Source organism: Nycticebus coucang, chromosome 17, assembly GCF_027406575.1.
Source record: "Nycticebus coucang isolate mNycCou1 chromosome 17, mNycCou1.pri, whole genome shotgun sequence".
In the NCBI taxonomy this organism is placed as follows: Eukaryota; Metazoa; Chordata; class Mammalia; order Primates; family Lorisidae; genus Nycticebus; species Nycticebus coucang.
Window position 1 is genome coordinate 83,778,673 of NC_069796.1, and position 26,441 is coordinate 83,805,113.

The 26,441-nt window shown below is 40.3% G+C and overlaps 1 protein-coding gene across 2 annotated transcripts in view; it reads left to right on the plus strand.

Moving 5' to 3' along the window:
- Positions 1 to 26,441, plus strand: part of RNF130 (ring finger protein 130) — a 105,891-nt gene that overhangs the window by 24,223 nt on the left and 55,227 nt on the right. For both annotated transcript variants that reach the window (XM_053566595.1, XM_053566596.1), the window contains exon 2: positions 20,631 to 20,825. In XM_053566595.1, the coding sequence (XP_053422570.1) occupies positions 20,631 to 20,825 (195 nt within the window). The remainder of the gene's footprint in view (positions 1 to 20,630; positions 20,826 to 26,441) is intronic.

Here is a 26,441-nt window from a genome sequence, read left to right on the forward strand (position 1 = left end):
AATTAGAGAATTCACATTTCCTGATTTCAAAACTTACTACGAGATAGTATGGTACTGGCATAGCATATAGATGAGTGGAACAGAACTGAGATCCGGAAATAAACCCTTACATTTAGGGTCAGTTGACTCTTGGCATAGGTGCTGAGGCAGTTCAATGGTGAAAAGAATAGTCTTTTCAGTAGAAAGTGCTGGGACCACTAGATACCCAAGAAGATGAAGAAGGGGCAGGGTGGAGGCTGAAGAAATGTGTATTATCTCAAAGTTAAATGGTCATCTGGTGGGAAGAATGGTATGCTGAGGGCTGAAAAGAGTCCTTTGCATTTAGTGATATGAAGCAAAAGAACCAGAAAATTGGAACAAAGCAAGCAAAGCATTTTTAAGTTTGTAAATCCCAAGGCAAAGAAAACTGGGTGATTACAAATCATCTTAATGGGAAAGAAAATGGGAGATTACTTGAAGAAATCAGTGTGAACACACAAGATACAGGCAGTAGTTTCACTGAGATAAAGTGAGGTTGTGTAGCAGAGGGATCTGTTCTAAGAGTGTGTTTCTTTGTTTGCAGTGTCTGCACCTATTTTCACTGTTCTTCAGCTTTGCTTTAAGGAACATTTCAGTTCTCAGGTATTCTCTGTGACAGAGAAAGCAAATGCCTACAAATCATGAGAAATATTTTTATCTGTTATTTAATTGGCCCTGAGCCATGGGCCTATTTCTTTCCTATTCTTCTTACTATGAATATACTTTTTATTTTATTTTATTTTATTTTTGCAGTTTTTGGCCGGGGCTGGGTTTGAACCTGCCACCTCTAGCATATGGGGCCAGCACCCTACCCCTTTGAGCCACAGGCGCCACCCTGAATATACTTTCTTTTATTTATTTTTTTTTTATTAAATCATAACTGTATACATTGATATGATCATGGGGCATCATACACTCGCTTCATAAACCATTTGACACATTTTTATCACAGTGGTTAACATAGCCTTTCCGGCGTTATCTCAGTTACTGTGCCAAAACATTTACATTCTACATTTACCAAGTTTCACAAATACCCCTGTAAGATGCACCACAGGTGTGATCCCACCGATCCCCCTCCCTCTACCCATCCCCTCCCCTTTTCCCACTTCCCCCTATTGTTAAGTTGTAGCTGGGTTATAGCTTTCATGTGAGAGTCCCAAATTAGTTTCATAGTAGGGCTGTGTACATTGGGTACTTTTTCTTCCATTCTTGGGATACTTTACTAAGAAGAATATGTTCCAGCTCCATCCATGTAAACATGAAAGAGGTAAAGTCTCCATCTTTCTTTAAGGCTGCATAGTATTCCATGGTATACATATACCACAATTTATTAATCCATTCGTGGATCGATGGGCACTTGGGCTTTTTCCATGACTTAGCTATTATGAATTGGGCTGCAATAAACATTCTGGTACAAATATCTTTGTTATGTTGTGATTTTTGGTCTTCCGGGTATATGCTCAGCAGAGGAATTACAGGATTGAATGGCAGATCTATTTTTAGATCTCTGAGTGTTCTCCATATCTCTTTCCAAAAGGAATGTATTAATTTGCATTCCCACCAGCAGTGCAGAAGTGTTCCCTTTTCTCCGCATCCACGCCAACATCTCTGGTCTTGAGATTTTGTGATATAGGCTAGTCTCATTGGAGTTAGATGATATCTCAGAGTAGTTTTGATTTGCATTTCTCTGATGATTAAAGATGATGAGCATATTCCATGCATCTTCTCGGACCATCATGGAATAAAACTTGAATTGAGTAACAACAGGAATCTGCATACCCATACAAAAACATGGAAGTTAAATAACTTATGCTGAATGATAGCTGGGTCAGAGATGAGATTAAGAAAGAAATCGCCAATTTTTTGGAACAAAACGACAATGAAGACACAAACTATCAGAACCTCTGGGACACCGCAAAGGCAGTTCTAAGAGGGAAATTTATAGCACTGCAAGCCTTCCTCAAGAGAACGGAAAGAGAGGAAGTTAACAACTCAATGGGACATCTCACGCAACTGGAAAAGGAAGAACATTCCAACCCCAAACCCAGTAGAAGAAAAGAAATAACCAAAATTAGAGCAGAATTAAATGAAATTGAAAACAAAAGAATAATACAACAGATCAATAAATCAAAAAGCTGGTTTTTTGAAAAGGTCAATAAAATAGATAAACCTCTGGCCAACCTAATCAGGAAAAAAAGAGTAAAATCTCTAATATCATCAATCAGAAACAACAAAGACTGAATATACTTTCTTAAAAAGGAAAAGGCTTTTGAAAAAGAGGTCAGATGGGCGGCACCTGTGGCTCAAGGAGTAGGGCGCCGGTCCCATATGCTGGAGGTGGCAGGTTCAAACCTAGCCCCGGCCAAAAAAAGAAAAAGAGGTCAGAGAAGTCCCTTTGTTCATGTCATTTTAGGCTACCTTTAACTTTTCCTGATCATTTTAATTTTTTTTTTTTTTTGAGACAGAGTCTTACTATGTTGGACTTGGTAGAGTGCTGTGGCATCAAAGCTCATGGCAACCTCCAACTCGTGGGCTTAAGAGATCCTCTTGCCTTAACCTCCCAAGTAGCTGAGACCATAGGCGCCTGCCACAACGCCTGGCTATTTTTTTGTTGTTGCAGTTATCTTTCTTGTTTAGCTGGCCCAAGCTGGGTTTGAACCCGCCAGTCTTGGTGCATGTGGCCAGTGCCATAACCACTGTGCTACAGCACTGAGCCCTGATCATTTTAATTTTTTTTAATTTTTTATTTTTAATTTCAGCTTCCTTGTTCATTCTTCTTCGTTGGAAGTACTCTTTTTTGTTGTTCATTTTCTTCTTCCTCTGGCGATGTTTTTGATGTTAGTAGAGACGGGGTCTTACTCTGGCTCACTGCTATTCATACTGGTCTTGAGCCTCTGAGCTCAGGCAATTCACCCGCCTCGGCCTCCCACAGTGCTGGGACTACTGGGACTACAGGTGAGCCATCAAGCCCAGCTGATCATTTTAATTTTTAAAAAAATTTTTGTAAGTCTTATTATTAAATTCATCTTATGCATTCTTGCTGGTTTCTTCATGTGGTGTCTCATTTTCTTTCTCTTTTTTTTTCTTTTTTTTTAAATTTTTTATTTCCCTGACTGGGAATCGAAGCCGGGCTGCGGCAGTGAGAGTGCCAAATCCTAACCACTAGACCACCAGGGACTCATTTTCTTTCTCATCAAAATGATTTGTAATTTCTTTGCCCTGGATTTTGTAAACTCTAAAATGGTATGTTACTCTCTTCTAAGTCACTGTCACCTTGAACAATCACTTTACCCTGGGTATGCATGAGATTCCCAGCAGCAGTTCACCTCACCCTGCCTGGACCTTCTCCCATGGGAGAGGAGGTGAATGGTGAAGCAGGTGAGACACCTACATTCAGCTGAGATTTCTGCAGTTCTGCGAATGGCAAGAATCTGTCAGTGCTCTTTCTGTTCTGCCAACTTTGCAATCTATTAAGTTTCATATTCACTCCATTTGGCCAGTTGACCTTGGTATATTGTCCCCTCAAAGTCTCATTTCCTTTTTTCTCTTCCTCAGATGTATTCTTGAGTGCTTCTTTACACTCAGGTTTCCTTGAAGAATATATTATCTTAACAAAATATCTGCTTCTCCTTTTTCCCCTTAGAATACTAGTAAAGTTGGCCAGGCACAGTGGCTCACACCTCTAGCCTATAAGCATAGCACTAAGTGGCTGAGGTAGGAGGATCCTTGGACCTCAGGAATTCAAGACCATCCTGAGCAAGAGCAAGACCCCAGCTCTACTAAAAATAGAAAAAATTAGCCAGGCATTGTGGTGGGCACCTGTAGTTCCATCTACTTGTTAGACTAAGGTAGGAGGATCAATTGAGCCCAGGAGTTCGAGGTTGCTGTGAGCTAGGCTAATGCCACGGCACTCTAGCTTGGGCAACAGACTCTGTCTCAAAAAAAAAAATAAAAGGAAAGAAAAAAGTAGTAGTAAAGTATACTCTTTCCATCATTATAGGCCCATCTTGAGACTGCTTCAACAAGCATCATTGATTGTTTTGTATATTAACAGTAAACTTTTAATTTTTCTTATTTAGTGGTTGGTGGACATCTTAGATTATGAACACTTTAAACATCCTGTTCTCAATTTTCTCACTTGTTAATCTCTCTCAGCCTTTTAAAATTATCCTCTTGTACCCCATAGGAACTGAATTCATGACCCAACCCTTCAATATTCCCCCCCTTGCCTGCTTCGTCAGCAATTTAGCTTAAAGTCTTTGCTTGCTGGTCAGGCAACTTCTTCCTTGTTAGGGTGAGCTACATAGTTCCTAGCCTGTAATGCTTGTACAGGGTGTCCACAAAGTTTGTGTGCAATTTAAATAGTCGACTGGTTTAAATTATACATGAACTTTATGGACACCCTGTATTTTATATCATGGTACACACAGCCCAGTCTTTGTCAATACTATGATTATGTCACAGTCATTAGTACTGGAAATAAGAAGTGATTAAGTGAAACGAGGATTCTCCCACGTACTTCACTTTTCTGCCCATGAATGAATGTTCGGTACTGCTCTGGATCTCTGAGAGTGTCTGCATCCTGGTGTGCGTCGGCTGGGCTGAGGTACAGTCAGTAGCTTTGCCTTGTCTGGATGGGCTCCTCGTGGCATACAAGATCATGGGATGCTCTACTGGCTGAGCTGGATCTCTGTATCCTTGTTTTTCAAGATGATGAGGCTATTAGCCAGGAATTCGCAATAAGAAGGTCACATTTGAGGGGAAGATAGTACTTTTGAGGTGCTGAGTATTCATGGAGAAATATCCAACAGCCACTAGAGTATAAAACAGCCAAACTCAAGCGAGAGATTTAGATTTAGACATTCTCTCTATATAGGTGGTAGTTGGAGCCAGGAGAGTGGATGGTGTGACCCACCAAGAAAAGAGGGCTTTGTACAGAACCTTGGTGAACACCTCCAGGTAAGGGGCTGGCAATGGGCAATGACTAACAATAGAGAGATGGGAGGGAAGATGACGGCTGGAGCAGAGAGAAAAGGGAGCCTCAGGAAGAGTTATATTTAACATCACAGTCCATGGGATAGGGAGTGTTGTGAACTAAATAATTAACCATGTTACACTATAATACCAAATCTGTACAAGGGCTGAGCTATAATTTTCAATTATTTTGATTTATACTACTATCTTTCTTGAAGTATTTGTGTCAGTTTTAATAGAAATTATTTTCGAACATAACTTTTCATGTGAAGTGATTTGTATTAGCCATCATTTCAACTTACTCTTAAGATGCTTTTTATTATGTCATGGAGAATATCCAGCAGATATATTTGCGTTCTAAGGATGTGAAAAATAATCAAAATCCATTTGAAGTGTACATTAAGCACAGAAGACAAACAGTGATAGATGGCTGCTGACAAGTGGGCTTCCTGACAGTCCAGCTCAGCACCACCTTCCTGTGTTGCTGACTGACGCAGCCAGCACTCGAGGTGCACAAGAAGGTCTTTTGTAGCCTTCTTAAAAATTATATACAAAAAGGTAATAATTTGTTGTAAGAACTTGTTCTTTAGAATATAACCAAAGATGTAAAAATTACCCTTTAGTAGAAAAACAAATACATTTATTTTATTTCTTTTTTTTTTTTTTTTGTAGAGACAGAGTCTCATTTTATTACCCTCGGTAGAGTGCTGTGGCGTCACACGGCTCACAGCAACCTCCAACTCTTGGGCTTATGCAATTCTCCTGCCTCAGCCTCCCGAGCAGCTGGGACTACAGGCGCCCGCCACAACGCCCGGCTATTTTTTGTTGCAGTTTGGCCGGGGCTGGGTCCAAACCCGCCACCCTCGGCATATGGGGCCGGTGCCCTACTCATTGAGCCACAGGCGCCGACCCCTATTTTATTTCTTTAAAATACTAGAACCATAAGTAAAAAGTGGGCGGCACCTGTGGTTCAAAGGAGTAGGGCGCAAGCCCCATATACTGGGGGTGGCAGGTTCAAACCCAGCCTCAGCCAAAAATAAAAATTAAAAAATAAGTAAAAAGTGGATGCAGTAACATTTGAGAGCCTACAGAATTAAAATGATTAGCCTCTTTCTCAGTCTCAATGTAAGAAGACAGAGGACAGTGGAATAATAGCTTCAAAGTGCTGAGAAACAATTAACCTGGAATATTTTTATTAACCCATTATTCAAGAATTAGAACAAAAGAGAGATGTTTTCAGACATAAAAACATAAGTTTACTCTAACAGATCTCATTAAGAGAATTTCTAAAGGATGTAGAATAAAGGAGAAGGAAATGGGGCATAGAAGGAAAGGTGAGGTGTGCGAAGGACCACAGTGGTTAGTTGCATGTGTTCACTTCACTGGGCCACCCGGGTGCCCACTGTTTGAATCTCCCATGTCTTACCAGGAGGAGGTTAACCTTTGAAGTAGTAGACTGAGTAAGGCAGATTGCCCTCCAGAATGTGGGTGGGTCTCAATTTCATTCAGTTTAAGACCTGAACAGAATGAAAAGATAGCTCCCACCTCTACGTCCACTCCAAGAAAGGATTCTCCTTGTGGCTGCTTCAGTCTGGGACATTAACTTTTTCCTGCTTGGAACTAGGACCGAGACATTGGCTCTTCCTGGGTCTCCAGCTTGCCCACTCACCCTGCATATCTTGGGACTTGCTGTCTTCTTAATTGTGTAAACAAGTCCTTTATAATAAATCTCTTTATTGTATCTACATAACTGTATGTAGACTCAGGTAATGAGGTAGGTAGAGTGTGGCCCTGCCAGCACCTTGATTTGGGACTTTGGACCTTCAGAACTGTGAGAGAATAAATTTCTGTTGTTTGAACTACCGTGTTTGTAGTACTTCGTTATGACAGCCGTAGGAAACTAACATAGAACCTTGAGTTATCCTGGAGGAGAACTGTTGATTAAGTGTAGACCTTTTATCAGGTATGCATATTAACATTTTAAGAGTGACCACTGAACAGTGTGACGAAAATATGTCAAATTGTATATAAAACCAGTGTATGGTACACCATGATTGCATTGATGGGCACAGCTATGATTTAATTAAAAAAAAAAAAAGAGTAACCACTAAAAAAATAGAACTTGAACCTATAGATGGAGGAAAAAGGGGAAATACAATTTGGCAAATGCAAGTAAAAAGGAATGGGAAAAAGTGTAGGGGAGATAAGATAAATAAGAACACAAAATAATAGAGATGAATCTAAACTTTTATAAATGGTGCAAATAGAGACTAAGTCTAGCAATTTAAGACTCCTTTTGCAATCTGTTTAAACTTGTGGGCTGCTTCTCAGAATGGGGTTAAGTGCAAAAATAAATAGGATTAAAGGAAATCAAGTATACTGAAACACAGCATCAAAGTATTAAAATATTTTAAATATTTGTGACATACGTGTGCTTTATTAACATTGAGTACCAAGATCTGGTGGTGGGTCTAATAACTTTACCAGTATTTTGTAGTATTTGCAGTAACTGTCATATGATTGCTATTGGTTACAGAATTATAGGTGGTTTGTTCATAAATAAAGAAAATGCTAGAGCTTAGCAGAAATGCAGATGGATTCCCCTCATCCAAATTTCACCAGCCCCCGAGTTCTATCCTAGAGCTTATCAAGAACCCTTGCTCTAGATCAGTGGTTCTCAACCTTCCTAATGACTCCTAATGCTGCGATCCTTTTTTTTTTTTTTTAATTTTTTTTTTTTTTTTTATTGTTGGGGATTCATTGAGGGTACAATAAGCCAGGTTACACTGATTGCATTTGGCTGTGATCCTTTAATACAGTTCCTCATGTTGTGGTGAACCCCAACCATAAAATTAATTTTGTTGCTACTTCATAACTAATTTTGTTACTGTTATGAATCATAATGTAAATATCTAATATGCAGGATGTATTTTCATTGTTAGAAAGAGGTTGCAACCCACAGGTTGGGAACCACTGCTCTAAATGTTGTTCTTGCCATGAAGCTCTCTTCTTCCAAATAGCTGGCATTTCCCTCGTGAAACTTTCTTCCTAGGTTTTGTCCTTTTTGGTGGGCTTGGGTAGTTACATGTGGATCCTCATGAATCAACAGCCACTTAGCAGGGATAAGCCCCTAACCTAAGCAATATCTGCTTGACTCAGAAAAAAATTAGTGCTCTGAGTAACAAAATCCCTGATTTAGATTAGAAATAACAAGGAAATTTATCCCATCTCAGAACTGGAAGTTCTAAGGGAGAGCTGAGTTTCCAGGTAAGGACTCAGTGCCTCAGAGGTTTCGCAGGGATCTGGTTCCTCCCAGTCTCCTTGCTTTGCCATCTGTGGCTTCAGCTTCATGCTAGGGTTCCCCCTTTTATCCTAAGAGTACTGCTAACAACAAAATGTGGTGTGTGTGTGTCTCTCTCTTCATGAAATATTTTTCATAAAATAAAAAGTTTTCATAGAAATAAAAATTTTATTTCATAAAAAGAAAGAAAAAAATTTTTTGAGACAGTCCTGTTCTGTCACCCTAGTAGAGTGCCTTGGTGTCATAATAGGTCACATGACAACCACAGTCTCTTGGACTTAGGGGATCCTCTTGCCTTAAGCCCCTGAGTGGCTGGGACTGCCGGCTCCTGCCATGATGCCTGGATGGTTTTTCTATTTTTAGTAGAGGCAGGTCTCACTCTTGCTGTGGCTGGTCTTGATCTTGTGGGCTCGGGCAGTCTACCTGCCTTGGCCTCCCAGAGTGAGCCACCAGGCCAGGCAGAAATAAAATTCTGCTGCATGCCACAATATAGATGAACCTGGAGAACATTTTGTTAAGTAAAGTAAGCCACGCACAAGGGACCAATACTGTATGATAATACTTTCGTGAGGCAGCTAGCATATTAAATTCCTAGAGAGAGAAGCTAAAAGAGAGGCTACTACAGGGGTGGGGAGAAGAGAGCATAGTAAATTATTGTTTAGTGAGTGCTGAGTTTCTACTAGCCATGATGAAAAAAATTGGGATACAGATGGTATGATGGTTGCACAACCTTGTGGATACATTTAAAGACACTGAATTGTACATTTACAAATGGCTAAAGTGAATAAATATGTTATGCATATTTTACCACAATAAAAAATAGTAATCTAAAAAGAAAAAAAAAGATTACTGCCAGCAATACCTGCAGTCATATGTTCCTTATTCATACCCAGTGGAAACAGAAAAAGCCAGCCCTTCACATACATAGGTAATTTATGTTCTTCACTCCTGGGTGGCTCATCTTAGGTCATCTGTCTCCCCTCACCCCAGCCCGGGGCTAACATGGGTGTCATTTAAAGCAGCAGTCCCCAACCTTTTTGGCATCAGGGACCAGTTTCTTGGAAGACAGTTTTTCCACAGACCAGGGTGGGGGTTGGGGGATGGTTTTGATACAAGTCTGCAAACTATTTATTATGGTCTCTGTGCAGTCAGACCTCTCTGCTAAGAATAATCTGTATTTGCAGCTACCCCCAGCACTAGCATCACCACCTGAGCTCCACCTCAAATCATGAGGCATTAGATTCTCATAAGGAGTATGCAACCTAGATCCCTTGCATGCACAATTTACAGTAGGGTTCGTGCTTCTATGAAAGTCTAATGCCACTGATGTGACAGGAGGTGGAGTTCAGGTAGTGATGTGAATGATGGGGAGTGGCTGTAGATACAGATGAAGCTTCACCTGTGGCTCACCTCCTGCTGTGTGGCCTGGTTCTCAATAGGCTGTGGACCACTACCAGTCCATAGCCCGGGGATTGGAGACTATGGGTTTAAAGCTTGCATGCTGCATTTATGCCTGCATGGAAATGATCTGTACATGCCTAAATTATTGTTTTTGTTTTTGTTTTTTTTTCTTTTTTCAGTATTTGGCCGGGGCTGGGTTTGAACCTGCCATTTCTGGCATATGAGACCAGTGCCCTACTCCTTTGAGCCACAGGCACCATGCCTACATGCCCAAATTAAATAAGGTTTCTGGGTTTGCTTTATTTTTAAAACTTATCAGATGTGGCTCAGCACCTGTAGCTCAGTGTTAGGGTGCCATCCACATGCACCGGGGCTGGTGGGTTCGAACCCTGCCCGGGCCTGCTAAACAACAGTGACAGCAAAAACCAAAAAAAATAGCTGAGCATTGTGGCGGGCACCTGTAGTCCCAGCTACTTGGGAGGCTGAGACAAGAGAATTGCTTAAGTCCAAGAGTTTGAGGTTGCTGTGAGCTGTGATGCCATGCCACTCTACCGAGGGTGACATTATGAGACTCTGTCTCAAAAAAAAAAAAATTAAAAAAATAAAAAACTTAGCAGATGATGGCGGGCAACTGAGAAGCCCAACATGGTCCCATAGCCGCTCCTGGAGGTGGGGCAAAGCAACCTAGAAACAGATAAACTACATGAAGAGTGATTTTTGCAGTAGACTTGACTGGTAGAGACTCCCATCCATGTCTCCTTCCATGTAAACTAGTTGAACATCCAAGAATTCTGGATTCCTCATCAGAGTCAAGGCCGGAGTTTTTACATGGAATGGAAGGGAATGGATCCCTTTCCTGTGTGTTTTTCCATAGTCCTCCCCTGATTCTTATTATGCTATTGACCTGATTTAGCTATATATGTGGGAAACTGGACTTAGGTAGGTAGAAAATGAAAGTAAGTTTCCAAAAAGGGGGCTGCTTGGCCCCAAATGTTAGTGTAAGTATCATTGTTCTGGTAACAAAACTGGGGACCGTCAACATAGTAAGAATGACAGGGCGAGGAAGTGCTAGGCCTACCCAGGGAGGACAGTGTACTCGGGAATGCCAGCATTTGAGGGTTGGAGGAGGAAAGCCAGAAGCATTGGGGCTAGGGGCACAGAGAACTCTCTCCTGCTGGTCAGTGAGAGTGTTCAGCCCTGCTGGTCAGTGTGGAGGTTAGAGAACGGCCTGGGATCTAGCAGTATGGGGGTTATTGGTGCCTTTTAGTCCGAGTAGTTTTAGTGAAGTGGTGGGATGCAGAAAAATTAAAATGTGCTGGGAAATGAATAGACACCGAAGAGATAGAAACAGCAGGTACAGATGGCTCTTGAAAAGACCGGCAATAGGGCAATAGAGGGGAATCTTTTTTTTTTTTTTTTTTGGAGACAGAGTCTCAAGCTGTCACCCTGAGTAGAGTGCTGTGGCATCACAGCTTACAGCAACCTCAAATTCTTGGGTTTAAGCGATTCTTTTGCCTCAGCCTCCCAAGTAGCTGGGACTACAAGCACCAGCCATAATGCCCAGCTATTTTTTTTATTGTTGTTGCAGTTGTGATTATTGTTTTAGCTGGCCCAGCGCCGGGTTTGAACCTGCCAGCCTTGGTGTATATAGGTTGTGCCCTATCCACTGAGGTACAGGCCATGCTCAGTAGAGGAGAGTCTTTAAAATATCTATTTTTTTCTTTTTTTTGAGACAGAGCCTCAAGCTGTCTCCCTGAGTAGCGTGCCAGGGCAGCACAGCTCACAGCAACCTCCAACTCCTGGGCTCAAGCAATTCTCCCAATAGCTGCCCGCCACAACGCCTGGCTGTTTTTTGTTGTTGTTGTTGTTGTTGCAGCTGTCATTGTTGTTTTGTGGGCCCGGGCTGGATTCGAACCCGACAGCTCAGGTATATGTGGCTGGCACCTTAGCCACTTCAGCCACAGGTGCTAAGCCTTCTTCTTCATTTTTAAGATGGAATTGACCAACAGGTTTAAATGAGAGGAAAAAGAACAAGAGAGAATGATCATTAGTATAAGGTTCCTGATAAGTCAGGAAGGAACAAGATTCGGATCATTTTTGCTGGCCATTATGATAACAAATTCTACCAAAAAGAAAATGCACTGGGCGGCGACTATGGCTCAGTGGGTAGGACACCGGCCCCATATACTGAAGGTGGCGTGTTCGAATCTGGGCATTGTTGCCAGTGCCTGTAGTCGGGAGGCTGAGGCAAGAGAATCACCTAAGCCCAAGAGCTGGAGGTTGCCATGAGCTGTAACGCCATGGCACACTACCGAGGGCAACAAAGTGAGACTCTGTAAAAAAATAAAAGAAAATTAACCCAAGTAGGGGGAGGGACAAGGAAAAGGGTTTTTCAAAAATGGGAGGAATAAAGTATGTAGATACAAGGTTAAGAAAAAATTGAGATTTAAGAATAAGTTAACAGAAAATTGAGAGAAAAGGGAAAGTAGAAAACGAAATACCCAATGAAGTAAAATAGAAATAAGATATTAGATGTAAGTGAAAGTACAGAAATGGAGGGTAAGTTATGTCCATCCAAGTAGAGAAAGAAAGAAAACCTAGACACAAATCCAGTGGCTGCACATTACAAATTAAATTAAAAAATTGGTAACAAAAATAAAAGAATTACATTTTCTTCTTTGAATCACAAAGGAGAGATTTAACAAAGAGAAAATAAGGAAACATAGGGTAGAAGCAGAAAATCTAAAAATTGAGATTATAACCTAATTCAGGACTAGGAAAGCAAATAATGAGAACATATCTGACATCTAATCTGGGGTAACTATAATTGTCTGTTTTTCTTTTTATTTTTACTTGTTTTTTTTTTTTTTTGGAGACAGAATCTCACTATGTTGCCCTTGGCTAGAGTTCCGTGATTTCATAGCTCACAGCAACCTCCAACTCCTGGGCTTAAGCGATTCTCTTGCCTCAGCCTCCCAAGTAGCTGTGACTATAGGCGCCCGCCACAGTGCCTGTCTATTTTTTTGTTGCTGTTGTCATTGTTGTTTAGCTGTCTCGGACTGGGTTCGAACCCACCAGCCTGGGTGCATGTGGCCAGTGCCGTAACCACTGTGCTATGGGCGCCGAGCCTGTTTTTACATCTTTTGTAGGAAACAACTGATGGAACTTTACTACGTTTGGTACATTACCACACGAAACTGAGATATTCACAAGCTTTTTGAAATCAGTATTTTTGCTTGATTTCCCGGTCATTCTTCTCTTTCTCTCTTCATCAAGTATGTTAAGCATTCTACTATGTGCCATACATTTTAGAGGAGATGCTCGGCCTTATATTCCAGAGGGAAAGATTTAGAAATAAACAGCCAGTTACTTGTATGGTGTGATAAATGCCAAGATGGATGTAACCTCAGGGTGCCATGGCAACTTGAAAAAAGCACTTAACAGTCTTCAGAGACTGAGAAGGCCTTGTGGAGAAGATAATTTTGTGGAATCCTGAGTCTCAGAGGTAGACAGCAAAAGCGCAGTGAGTATGATGTTTCAAGAGAAAGAAATGAGACACACAGGCCCTAAGCGGGAGAAGTGCAGCTGGGCAGCTATGCCATGTGCCTGGCGTGAGGATGGTGACCTGTGTTAACTGTCAGGGGCCTTGCTGTGTCACCCAGACTGGAGTACTGTGGTGTCATTATAGCTCACTACCACCTCAAACTCCTGGGCTCAAGCAGTCCTCCTGCCTCAGGCTCCTGAGTAGCTGGGATTACAAATGTGTACCTCCTCTGTTGACTAATTTTATTTAAAGATCGGGTCTCACTGTGTTGCTCCGGCTAGTCTCGAACTTCTGACCTTACATAATCCTCCTGCCTCAGCCCTCCAAAGTGTTGGCATTAGAGGTGTGAGCTACCTTGTCTGGTCTTGCCCCAGGTTTGAAAAATTTACAACCTACATCAGATTGATGGTTCTGAGAGCTGGAAGGAAACCACAAACCCATACCACAGCATGGTAACTGCTACTTATTAGGTAGGGAGTTTGTATTTTAAGAGATGAAGTCTTATTAAATCAAATGAATCAAAGTGGGGGAGAATTTCAGACTAGTGGAGTGGGGAAGAGAGATTTCATTCATTCATTCAGATGTACAGCTCTCTGAATATTTGCATAGTCTTCCTACCAGAAATTCTTCCCCTTAGTTCTTCCTTGCTGAACTTGATTCAGTTATCTTAAATTTGTAATGTGATAGTTTCTGTTGCACACCACCTTACTTGATCATCACAAGAGTTAAGAGAAGGGCACATTCTGCGTTCCCTGTTCTGCTCCAGCTCCCATACCCCTCCTTTGTGCTCCGTTTAGGTTCCACTTCCCACCGAACCTTTACCTTTATTTAGTCTGCTCTTTTCCTGCCTTCAGTCAGTGCTATTTTGTCAACACAAGCAAATCTCATTTAATAGAGTAAAATGGTTTTAGTGAAACGTGGAAGCAAATGCTTACTGAGCAACTAAGATTGTTCTCTTTTGTTAAACTTGAAGACAGTGCACTGGAAATATTCTTTTTTTTTTTTTTTCTTGAGACAGAGTCTCATTTTGTCACCCTCAGTAGAGTGCTGCGGCGTCACAGCTTATAGCAACCTCTAACTTCTGGGCTTAGGTGGTTCTCTTACCTCAGTCTCCTGAGTAGCTGGGACTTACAGGCGCCTGCCACAGCATCTGGCTATTTTTTGTTGCAATTTGGCCGGGGCCAGGTTCAAACCTGCCACCCTTGGTATATGGGGCCAGTGCTCTACCCACAGCCACAGGCACCCCCCAACTGGAAATATTCTAAATTCATATACACCATTGTGTTTAAGAATATAAAGTTCTGTGAATTGGAAGGCCAGGTAAAAAGTAATTTAATTTTTTTGTTTTGTTAAAAAGAAACTGTCCTTGAAAAGTTCCAAATAATGTCTGTCTGCACTTGTGCAGACAAATTATTAAGGTGCCTTGGAACTGGGTTTATTTTTTTGTTTTTTTTTCTTTTTGAGGCAAAATCTCACTCTGTCACCCTGGGTAAAGTGACATAGCATCATATCTCACAGCAACGTCAAGCTCTTGGGCTCAAGAGATCCTCTTGCCTCAGCCTCCCAAGTAGCTGGGACTACAGGTGCCGGCCACACTGCCCAGCTGTTTTTTGTATTTTTAGTGCATACGGGGTCTGGCTCTTGCTCCGGCTGGTCTTGGATTCTTGAGCTCAGGCGATCCACCTGCCTTGACCCCCCAGAATGATAGGATTACAGGTGCGAGCCACTACGCCTTGCTGGAACTGATTTTTTTTAATCTTGAAAAAAATCTTCTGAATGTCCTTTGTGTGGCATTAACGCATTTATCTGGGAAAGATGTAACAAGGCTCTGTAAGACTTGAGAACACACAGCCTAGAGCTGTGCATCTGTTTCTTTGTCTATACAGCATCTTATTTGGGGGGGAATTGTACTACAGTTTTTGGAAACTCCCCTTTCTATTTATGTGGATCTTTCATGGGAACTTTCATGTTGACCAGTGTCCCTACCTACATAATTAAACACTTGACCCCAAAAGGGCTGATCATAATTTCCTAATGTCTAGAATTTGAACATAGGAAATCTTGGACTTAATAAATAGCAAGGTCAATTTCTTGGATAGTTCTCTTTTTAGGATTTAAAACTTAGTTTTATGTTGTTGGTGGTTTTTTGTTTGTTTGTTTGTTTTGAGATAGAGTCTATGTTACCCTCAGTAGAGTGCTATGGCATCACAGCTCACAGCAACCTCAAACGCTTGGGCTTAAGCAATTCTCTTGCCTCAGCCTCCCAAGTAGCTGGGACTACAGGTGCCCACCACAACACCCAGCTATTTTTTTTTTTTATTTTATGTTGTTATTGTTATTTTATTTTATGTTGTTATTGTTGTAGTTGTCATTGTTTAGCAGGCATGGGCCAGGTTTGAACCTACCAGCCCGGGTGTATGTGGCCAGCCCCTGACCACTGAGTAACGGGCTCTGCACCAAAACTCAGAAGTTTTTAAGTGCTCTTCATGTTGGCACTCTACCATCTTGTTGATACTTAATTTCTGTGCCAGTCTCAAAGCAAAGTGTATTTCCCATTGTTCCTTTGGTGCTTTTCCTGTTGCATAAGTTAATATTCATTAGGGTAAGGATCTCATAATTGTTTGGTTTCTGTCAAGAGGTAAGTAAAATTCTCATTACTAAGTTTGAACAGGAACGGCCATTTAGGAAAAAAGAAACTTAAGATTTTCTGTTGTACAATATATTATATTATCTGTAATTTTAATTTGTATCACAAACTGCTAGTAAGATTTTTTTCTAACTCTGTAACTAATAAATGCAAGGAATTCAAAGTAGTATCCTCTTATAAAATTTGGCACATAAGAAAAATGATACTGAATTTGAACAAAATTGCTATTGATAAATTTTAATGGTTCATAATTCTGTAGGTCTTTATGCCATAATATTTCCTAACTTAATAAATTGCTTCAAGTGTAAACAACTGCTACTGAATTTTTAAGTAGTGCCACTTAATCATAGATATCAGTCTTCTTGGAAAGTTGTTTTAGAGTTGTTCACATTGTTTCCATAGTTATATTTAATTACAGGAAGGAGTATCTAGATAAAATGAGCATACTACAGTACAAAGTTCTTAATTATAAAAACCTCTTATGGCTCGGCGCCAGTGGCTCAGGTGGCTAAGGCGCCAGCCACATGCACCACAGCTGGCAGGTTCGAATCCAGCCTAGGCCTGCCAAACAACAATGACAACTGCAACCAAAAAATAGCCGGGCATTGTGGCGGGTGCCTGTGATCCCAGCTACTTGGGAGGCTGAGGCAAGAGAATCGCTTAAGCCCAGGAGTTGGAGGTTGCTGTGAGCTGTGATGCCACAGCACTCTACCCAGGGCAAGAGCTTGAGGCTCTGTCTCAAAAAAAACAAAACAAGCAAAAAAAAAAAAACGGGTGGCACCTGTGGCTCAAAATGGTGGGGCGCCAGCCCCATATGCCGGAGGTGGTGGGTTCAAAACCAGCCCTGGCCAAAAAAACAAAACACTCTTATTTTCTTCTTCTGATAAATAGTATTTCCTTGAACATAAACTTGCCTATTTTATAAGGGCTAATTGCATATTATATTCTTACTGGTATAAAATCAGAGACCTTTTATGGATGATGATTTGAATAAATTTGGGGAACGGGACAATTCTTTTGCTTATACGATCTGTAGGATTTTGTTGTTGTTTTTGTAGAGACAGAGTCTCATTCTATTGCCCACAGTAGAGTGCTGTGATATCACAGCTCACAGCAACCTCCAACTCCTGGGCTTAGGCAAGTCTCTTGCCTCAGCCTCCAAAGAAGCTGGGACTACAGGCGCCTGACACAATGCCCAGCCATTTTTGTTGTTGCAGTTTGGCTTGGGCCGGGTTCCAACCCACAACCCTCTGTATATGGGGCCGGTGCCCTACCCACTGATCCACAGGCGCCGCCCAATCTGTTGGATTTTGTTTTGATCATGTAGTTGTTCAAAGAATCTGTTTTTAGTGGTTGGGAATTTCTTCAAGAGAATTTTTAAGTCCTTCTTTAATATGTTTGATAAGTTTTGCTCTGTAGCTGCACCCCTTGCTGTGTCTTCTTACTGCTAGAACATTGTGGGTGTTACTGAACTGCTGTTATTCTAAGTGGACTGAGACTCTCACCTCAGGAGGTTGCCATTAACAGTGGAGGTTGGGGCTCGGCGCCTGTGCTCAAGTGGCTAAGGTGCTAGCCACATACACCTGAGCTGGCAGGTTTGAATGTAGCCTGGGGGCCGCCAAACAACAATGATGGCTGCAACCAAAAAACAGCTGGGCATTGTGGCAGGCACCTGTAGTCCCAGCTACTTGGGAGGCCGAGGCAGGAGAATCACTTGAGCCCAGGAGTTGGAGGTTGCTGTGAACTGTGATGCCACGGCACTCTACCCAGGGCGACAGCATAAGGCTCTTTCTCAAAAAAAAGAAAAAAATAAAAAGAGTGGAGGATGTGGGGCGGAAGCATGCAGCTGAGCCAGGGTGAAGTTCACATATTTTGTCTCAGAAAATCCCATAGGCACCCAAATCAGATCACTAGGACAACATAGGATGAACCTGACTAAAAGGGGAAGGGTTTTTTTTAAAAGCACTCAAGAATAAAGGAATTATTAATAGGCCTTTTCACTTACATGACTCTGTGAGATAAGCATATCTCAATCTTAAGTAAAAGTTAAAGATCAGAGAATTTTACCTGTGACAGTTGCTCAGCTGGTAAGTAATTGGACTAGAATTGAGCCCCTAGCTCTTGCTGATTCTCTAACTGTGCTGTTTCCTCTTGACTACACTGTAAAGGCGTGTGAGGAAAAATGAATGAATGTTTCACGGAAGACAAGTGTATAGATCTCTTTAGATACTCTAATTCTGCACTTTCTTCCAGGGTTTGTGTAGCAGTGTGTTCTGAAAAGTAGCAAATGAAACACTTAAAACCAGTTATGTGCTTGCTAGTTGGATATATTGGCTGTTTTACTAAGACAATGAGATTAGTATAACATGTCACATAACTGCTTTTATTTTATTTATTTATTTATTTTTTTCCTAGACAGAATCTCGAGGTGTTGCCCTGGGTAGAGTGCTGTGGTGTCATAGCTCACAGTAACCTCTAACTTATGTGCTCAAGTAATCCTCTTGCCTCAGTTTTTCTATTTTTAGTAGAGATGGGATCTTGCTTTTGCTCAGGGTGGTCTCGAATTCGTGAGCTCAAGCTATCCACCTGCCTCAGCCTCCCACATTGCTAGGATTACAGGTGTGAGCCACCATGCCCATGCTAACAGCTTGTATTTTAAAACAGTATAATCATCTGGGAAACAGATTATCACTGAAAGTACAGTCTGTTTCAGGATTTTAAAGTTTCATGATGTGTTGATTGTGTCTTTTCAATAGTTGATTACTAAAATCATGACATAGGTTTTTTTTCTTTGTTTTGTTTAGAGACAGAGTCTCACAATGTCATCCTAGTGAGACACCCTACACAAAACAAACAAAAAACCCTCAAACTCTTGCCTCAGCTTCCCAAGTAGCTGAAACTACAGGTGCCTGCCACAATGCCTGGCTTTTTTTTGTTGTAGTTGTCATTGTTGTTTTAACAGGCCCAGGCCAGGTTCAAACCCGCCAACCACAGTGTATGTGGCCGGCGCCCTAACCACTGAGCCACGGACACTGAGTTTAATTTAGTTTCAGAGTATAGATATTATTTAAGGAATAGGGTAGCTAATATTTGTAATCAATTCAATCATGACAAATTGTGAAAACATTCATCTCCTACTTTATGTGTTAGGAGACCACTGGTAGCAAATATGCTCTCATTGTGATCCCTTGCTATGATAATTATTAAAAAATTTGGAGAAAGGTAAGTGGGACTGATAAATGCAACATTTCTCTGAAGTTAGTGTCATCTTTACATTGGACAGTTTAAGTGGCGTTAAGTGTTTTCATTTCTTTTGCTAAACAGTGTGCTTCCAGGTATATGGAAAACAAACTGTTCACACTCATTATATACTACAGTCAGACTTCATTAGTAATTAATATTCAATATTTTTATTTGTTTACTTCTGAACTGGCAGTGGCTGGCTTCAGTAGGCATGGGGTGCCATCTTCTGTTCCTGCATGCCAGGATTCTCAGACTTAACCTTTGGTGACTTCTCTCCACTTCTGGACTGTCCTTCTCTTTCATTTTTAACCATTCATAAACAAGTTATGAATGCGAGGGTACGGAGTGGGAGCTGCTTTTTAAGATTTTTAAGAGGGTGCCAGAGCTGTGATGGCTGTATGTGCAGAATCAGAAGTGAGAAACTTGGTCTGACAGATTCAGACATACTTATAGGTATTTGAAAGAAAGTATCCCCAGAAATCTAGATTAATGGCCATGTAATCTGTAGTCCTAAGGAAAGGTTGTGATGTCTTCTCAAAGTTTTTTAATAGTAAATGCATCTTAATGTATTTTGGAATAATTTTTCCTAGTAAAAATAAATTAGAGGAATAATATGTTTATTCTACTGTGTGATGTTATTTTAATTACTTCAACTTTCAAATGTAGGCCAACACTGAACTTTTAAGATTTCCTTAGGAATTTGTTCAAATGTGCTTGAATTTTGGCAGGATCACTAGGTAACTGAACTTCTTCGTTAACCCCAAGCAAAATGAATCTCCTGTTTTCTCATCATGGCGATGGTGGTGGTAGTGGGGGGAGATATGATTAGATAGACTAATAAGTGCGAGTGATCTGTAAAGTTAAAAAGAAATTTTCTTTTTTTTTTATTAAATCATAGCTGTGTACATTGATATGATCATGGGGCATCATTCACTAGCTTCACAGACCGTTTGACACACTTTCATCACACTGGTTAACATAGCCTTCCTGGCATTCTCTCAGTTACTGTGCCAAGACACTTACATTCCACACTTACCAAGTTTCACATATACCCTTGTAAGATGCACCGCTGGTGTAATCCCACCAATCTCCTGCCCTCTGCCCACTTCCCCTCTCCCTCCCCTCCCTTTTCCCCTTCCCCCTATTCTTAGGTTGTAACTGGGTTATAGCTTTCATGTGAAAGCCATGAATTAGTTTCATAGTAGGGCTGAGTACATTGGGTACTTTTTCTTCCATTCTTGAGATACTTTACAAAAAAGAAATTTTCATTGCTTTAATTCACCTTATAGTTGACATTTTAATGGAGCCTCTCTCTCCCTATGCAGACATTGATTCAGATTCATTGTATTGTCTTTTGTAGCTATCTCAAAGCTCTTTTGGCAGTGAGTTGCTTAAAGTATTTTGGCTGTTTATGGCATTCAGAAAACAGTCGAGCACTTTGTTAAAGACTTGGTCGCTTTATTTTATCTGTAATGTGTGTACTTTTTCTCTTTTCTATTTAGTTGCTGATCATCTGGGCTGTGATCCTCAAACACGGTTCTTAGTCCCTCCTAATATCAAACAGTGGATTGCCTTGCTACAGAGGGGAAACTGCACATTTAAAGAGAAAATATCACGGGCTGCTTTCCACAATGCGGTTGCTGTAGTTATCTACAATAATAAATCCAAAGAGGAGCCAGTCACCATGACTCATCCAGGTAAACAAAAAGGGGGATTGTAGATTTTTTTTTTCTCTCTTAGAAACTGTAGAAATTGTTGCTTTATAGGGAGATATTCTACCGGTGCTGAAGCTATATGTATAATTTTCAACTTAATTATGTTGATTATAATTACTTTTGGTATTATCATTTGGTGAGATGCCTGTCTTTTCTCCTTAGTTGAATTCCTTCTTTTTCCTAAATGATGATTACACTACGTAGTAGTCTATAAAACTTGCACTTATTAAAAAACTGGCCGTATTGAATTCTTACTTGTTTCACATTTCTACATTTAACCTGTTAACTTTAACCTGATGTGTTTGATTTGGAATCATTTGCCCAAGTTATGGCATGGATTCTCAAGGATTACCTAACTAGAAGGATATTTTTTATCTCATCAGGATAAATGTTAGTAATTAGTATTATCACAGTAGTAACAATACTTTTTTATTTCTTGTGGAAGCATTTAGGATATTTCTCATGTGATTGCTTTAATAACAATAGTCACAATTTATTGAGCACTTACTATACATATACCAGGTGCTATGCTATGTTTTAAAATATGTTTCTTAGTCCTCACAGTAACCATGCATGACATGGGTCTTCTCTTATCTCATAGACCAGGAAAGAGGCTGAGGCAGGTAAGGGCCATCAGATTAGGATTCAGACCTTGATTTGCTGATATTCTTTCAGTTTCAACACTCCATTCCTTAATTGAGAACCTAGGTCAAGTTTAGTATTGCATTCGTAATGATTTTAGAGTTTAATGACTTATTTAAAGAATTAACTTTTCATCAGGTAATTTTTACGTAAATCTAGTTATAGACTTTTTTTTTTTTTTTGTAAAGACTTGCTCACCCTAATTGAGGGCTATAATTTTTCATGATCCAGAGATCACCGGAGTCCTGTAATTTTTAATTTATTCAAGGAAACCAAAAGGAAATTATAGGGCAATCGATTTTTGCTGGACATCCTGCAGGAACACTGGACTCAAGATGGTAGTTTTCGTGCTTGGTCTCAGCAGGTACTAGTTTGTTTTCTCAGTTGTTTAACAAAAGAGAAAAACTGTTTGAAATTTTGAACTAAGATAGCTTATCTTTATTCCATACTTTTTTTTCTTTATTGAAAACATGAAGAAAAATGGGCAAGGAGAAATTCAGTCAAGCAAAAGTATTTCTCTTTCCCAATTATGTTATTTTATATACACAAAACCACAGAGAAATAGCTAGAGCAAAGGTCTTTTAATAAGAGTATGAGGTGATCTGGGAATTATATGAGGGAATTGAAATCTTTTAAAAAGTTTTTTTCATGATTTTTATTTTAAAATAGTAGAAAGTTCCTATAAACTAGTGCAGTATTTCCCCTATATATTCCTTGAAACATTAGTTTATCTAGATGTGTTCATAGATGATTCATGGAAGAAAAAAGGCAAATTGTAAAATAAGTTTTAGAAAATTCTTAAAACGTCTTCCACATTTGGAGGCTCCTGGTGCTCATCAACGTATTGGGGGCTCTGAGAAGTCTTAAAGAACTTGATTTATTTGATTAATGTCCCAAACTTATTTGACCATGTAACTCTCACAGACTAGTGTAATAGCACAAATGAAGAATTTAGGGGTATAGTTTGAGGACATACTCTAAAGTGTAAGTTTCATAAGGCAGACAGTGGAGATATGCATAAAAGCAATAGGAAATGGCTCCGTGTAGTAATTAGATAGGTGGAAAATTAGAATAAAGTGGGAAAGTAAATTAGTACAAGACTTTGGAGAGAAATTTGTCCCGTATAGTAAAGAGAATTGAGATCCAGTCATTTGACACCTAGATATATACTCTGTAGAGTACTTTTGAAACTTTAATGTGCATGCAAGCTACCAAGGAATCTTGTTAAAATGCAGAATCTTATTCAGTAGGACTGGAACATAGCTCAAGAGTCTGTATTTTTAATAAGTTTCCAGGTAATGCTAATATAGCTGATCCATAGATCTTGCTTTGAGAAATAAGGACTTAAAGATGATAGGAAGCCTAGCATTAGTCCCAGATTTTCCACCTATGTTGTTCTGTGAATTAGGCCAAGTTGGCACCTACATTGGAGTTGGAGAAAATCCTCTCTCAGAACTCTTGTGACTCTAAATCTAGATTCTGTAGAAGACCATGAATCCTCCTTATGAAGGATTCTACCTCTAACCATGTAGGAGCTGAGGGGGTTTCATGTACTGACACAAACATTTACAGCCTCTACCCGTGCTTTTCTTTTTTTCTTTTCTTTCTTTTTTTTTTTTTTTTTGGTAGAGACAGTCTCACTTTGTCGCCCTCAGTAGAGTGCTGTGGCGTCACAGCTCACAACAACCTCCAGCTCTTGGGCTTAGGCAATTCTTTTGCCTCAGCCTCCTGAGTAGCCGGGACTATAGGTGCCCACCACAAGGCCTGGCTCTTTTTTTGTTGCAGTTTGGCTGGGGCTGGGTTCAAACCTGCCACCCTCGGGTATATGGGGCCAGCATCCTACCCACTGAGCCACATGCGCTGCCCTCTCCCCGTGCTTTTCAACACCCTCGTTATTCTTGCACTTATATGTCTGTCAGAGGAGAATGGATTAATTATGGCATATTTCTGTAGCAGTTAACAATAATGAATTAAAGCTGCGTGTATTTACATGAATAAATCCCCCCAAATACAGTAAGTTTTGGAAGAATATTTACAGTCAGAGATCATTTGAATAATATTAAAATGCAAAACAGTAATTTAAGATACGTATATAGATATAAATAATAAAAACATGTATCAGGTTAATAAATACCAAGTGAATTCTTGGCCAGAAAAGAAAGGATTAAGATCAGGGAGAAATAAATGAAGAGCTTCAAACACACCTGTAATGTTGCATTTCTTAAGCTCAGTGTTGGGTACTGTTTAATTCTTGGTCATTTGAAATATTTCAAAATAAAAATCATAACTTTGTAAAATATTTATAAGGTAGAATTAAAAAATAATGGGGTGAGAGGGATAATACTTCTGGGTATGACCACCTGAGGAGATCAGCAAATCTTATTCTTGAAAAGCAACTGTAAAACTAGACGGAATTGAGAAAAACAGTCATTTCGGTGTTCGGGAAATCAAAGGCATACAATAATTTGAGGCAGATTTGTGCTTTGAAAAATTGCCAGACTTCAGGTAAGAACAGTGGAAAGCTGGGACATTTAGTAGGGCTGCTTCCTTTACTTGTGAAACTGGGTCGTGTGGAGTTTCTGCTGGGGTGGAGCAGGCTGCAAGGACTGGCAGCTTCATGTGTGGGGAGAGAATGGGCTCTCTATTTGGAATAGAAGGTGACATCAGTGTCTGTGGAAGATGCAGGCAGGCAAGCAAAGAGCCAGTGGTTTGGCAGTTCCTAGGAAGTCAGTCTTAAAAAGAAGGGGAGAAAAGAACATTAAAAAATAAGAAACTGAGTGGAGATATTAATGGCTGCACACCATAGAGGAAACAGATTTCTTGGTTTCATCCAGGCATTCTGCTAAATAAAGGGAAACAGGCAGATAAGGCAACAACACCAATTTTTAAGGGAGGAAAACATCTCAGAATTTAGAGTTGGTACAATATATTATCTAAAAAGTCTACTTTTGAACAAAAGATTACAAGAAATGCAAAGAAATAGGGATGTGTGAGTAATAGGGGGGAAAAAAAATCTATGGAAACTGTCTCTCAGTGTCCCCAGATACTGGATTTACCAGAGAAAAACTTCAAAACAATTAATGTAAATACATTTAAGGAATTAAGGAAAATTTGACAACAGTGAATGGAAACAATGAGTCAACAAATACAGACTCTCAATAAAGAATATAAAAATTTTTTGAAAGAGCTAAATAGACACTGTGGAATTGGAGAGTATTATATCAAGAATGAAAACTTCATGAGAAAACTTCAACAACCTATTCAAAATAGCACCAAAGGGCCAAGGGGAGTAGTACAAAGGTGATTGTAGTGACATTTAGCCAGGAGATAGGCAGCACTTTTTCTAGGATGAGCTCAGGAACTTAATCGTCAGACCTTCCTATGACAACAGTTCGATGGCCATTCCAGAAAAAGAGTTCCAAAATTGCTTTGAAGGGTGGACTGGGCCTTCCCACCACAGTACCTTGAAGGTGACCATAGTGATATTTGAAAACTTCATTGTCTAACATCATGCATCAAAATGACACCAATATCCCTTTTGAATTTGCACACAAAATCCTTTAAAAAGTATTGGTGAGTAAAATCTAGCAACATATAAAATGAATTAGGTTCATGACCAAGGGAGATTTGTCTCAGAAATGTAAAGTAATCTTAACATCTGAAAACCACACATCATGAGGGCCTCTTTGTCTCCAGAACTACGTTCCTCTTCTGACTCTCCTGTGCTGTAGTCCCCTGTCCTTGTGTGTTTCTGCTTGCATTCCAGAGAAAATTGTGATGCACTGACCATTGTTGCTTTGCTGGTCAGTGCTCTTCTTCCTGATGACTGGCCCCTTTCCCCCTGTAGGGCAGGGCTAGCCACAGAGGTTGGAGGATTCTGCATTAGAATCCCGAGGGGTGCTTGGAAAGATGCTGATTCCAGGATACTCCTGCACCCAACTTACCACTCAGAATCTCGAGGGATAGACCCAGAGACTTCGTGTTTCACCTCACTTGCTCACGTGGCAGTTCTGCCTTGCCTTCATTTTAGTCTGGCAACATTGGATTAGTGGCTTTCTGTGCTTTGTATTTTAATATGAACTAATATAACTGGTAAGTCAAAAATAGGTCTGGAGGCTCGGCACCCGTAGTTCAGTGGTTAGGGTGCTGGCCACATACACTGGGGCTGGCGGGTTCAAATCCAAATAATGACAGCTACAAAACAACAACAACTAAAATAACCAGCATTGTGGTGGGCACCTGTAGTCTCAGCTACTTGGAAGGCTGAGGCAAGAGAATTGCTTAAGCCTAAGGGTTTGAGGTTACCGTGAGCTGTGACACCACAGCACTCTGCTGAGGATGACGTCGTGAGACTCTGTCTCGGGGGAAAAAAAAAAAACAGACGTGGATCACTGCCCTTTCTGAGTTTACACTCCAAGACCCCTGCAGTCCTCAGAGTCCTGTTTGTACCTCTCTGATAGTATGTCCTTTTCTTTTTATGTTGTCATGGTTTGCATACTTGACTGGCAGTAAGGAAAGATCTACAAGTTACCTAAAGGTTTGTGTCTTACCTTAAATCTTTGCAGCAATGAGCAAAATGCCTTGAACAAAATAAATTTGTTGCCCGGAAATGATTTCATTAAGATTAGTCTTGTTATTAAGCTTTCTTTCCATTTAAAATTATATTTAATAACTAATTTTACAATTCCACATTGTTAAGTGCTTTGTTTTCTTGCCTTGTCAATAGTATTTTAAGAGCGTGCCTGTGAGTGTTCTAAGCCGTATGCCCTTCGCGTGGTGACTGACGGACATCTTTCCCAGTGCAGTGCCTGTGACATCACTGCCGGGAAGCACTGCTCAATTTGTGGTTTTACTTGTGTTACCTCTAGTTAGCAGAGTGAGTTCTTTGTGTTGTAGTTAGCGGATATGTGGTAGTACGTAGGGGAAGTTAAGAGCTCTTGGATAGTTTAAAATAAT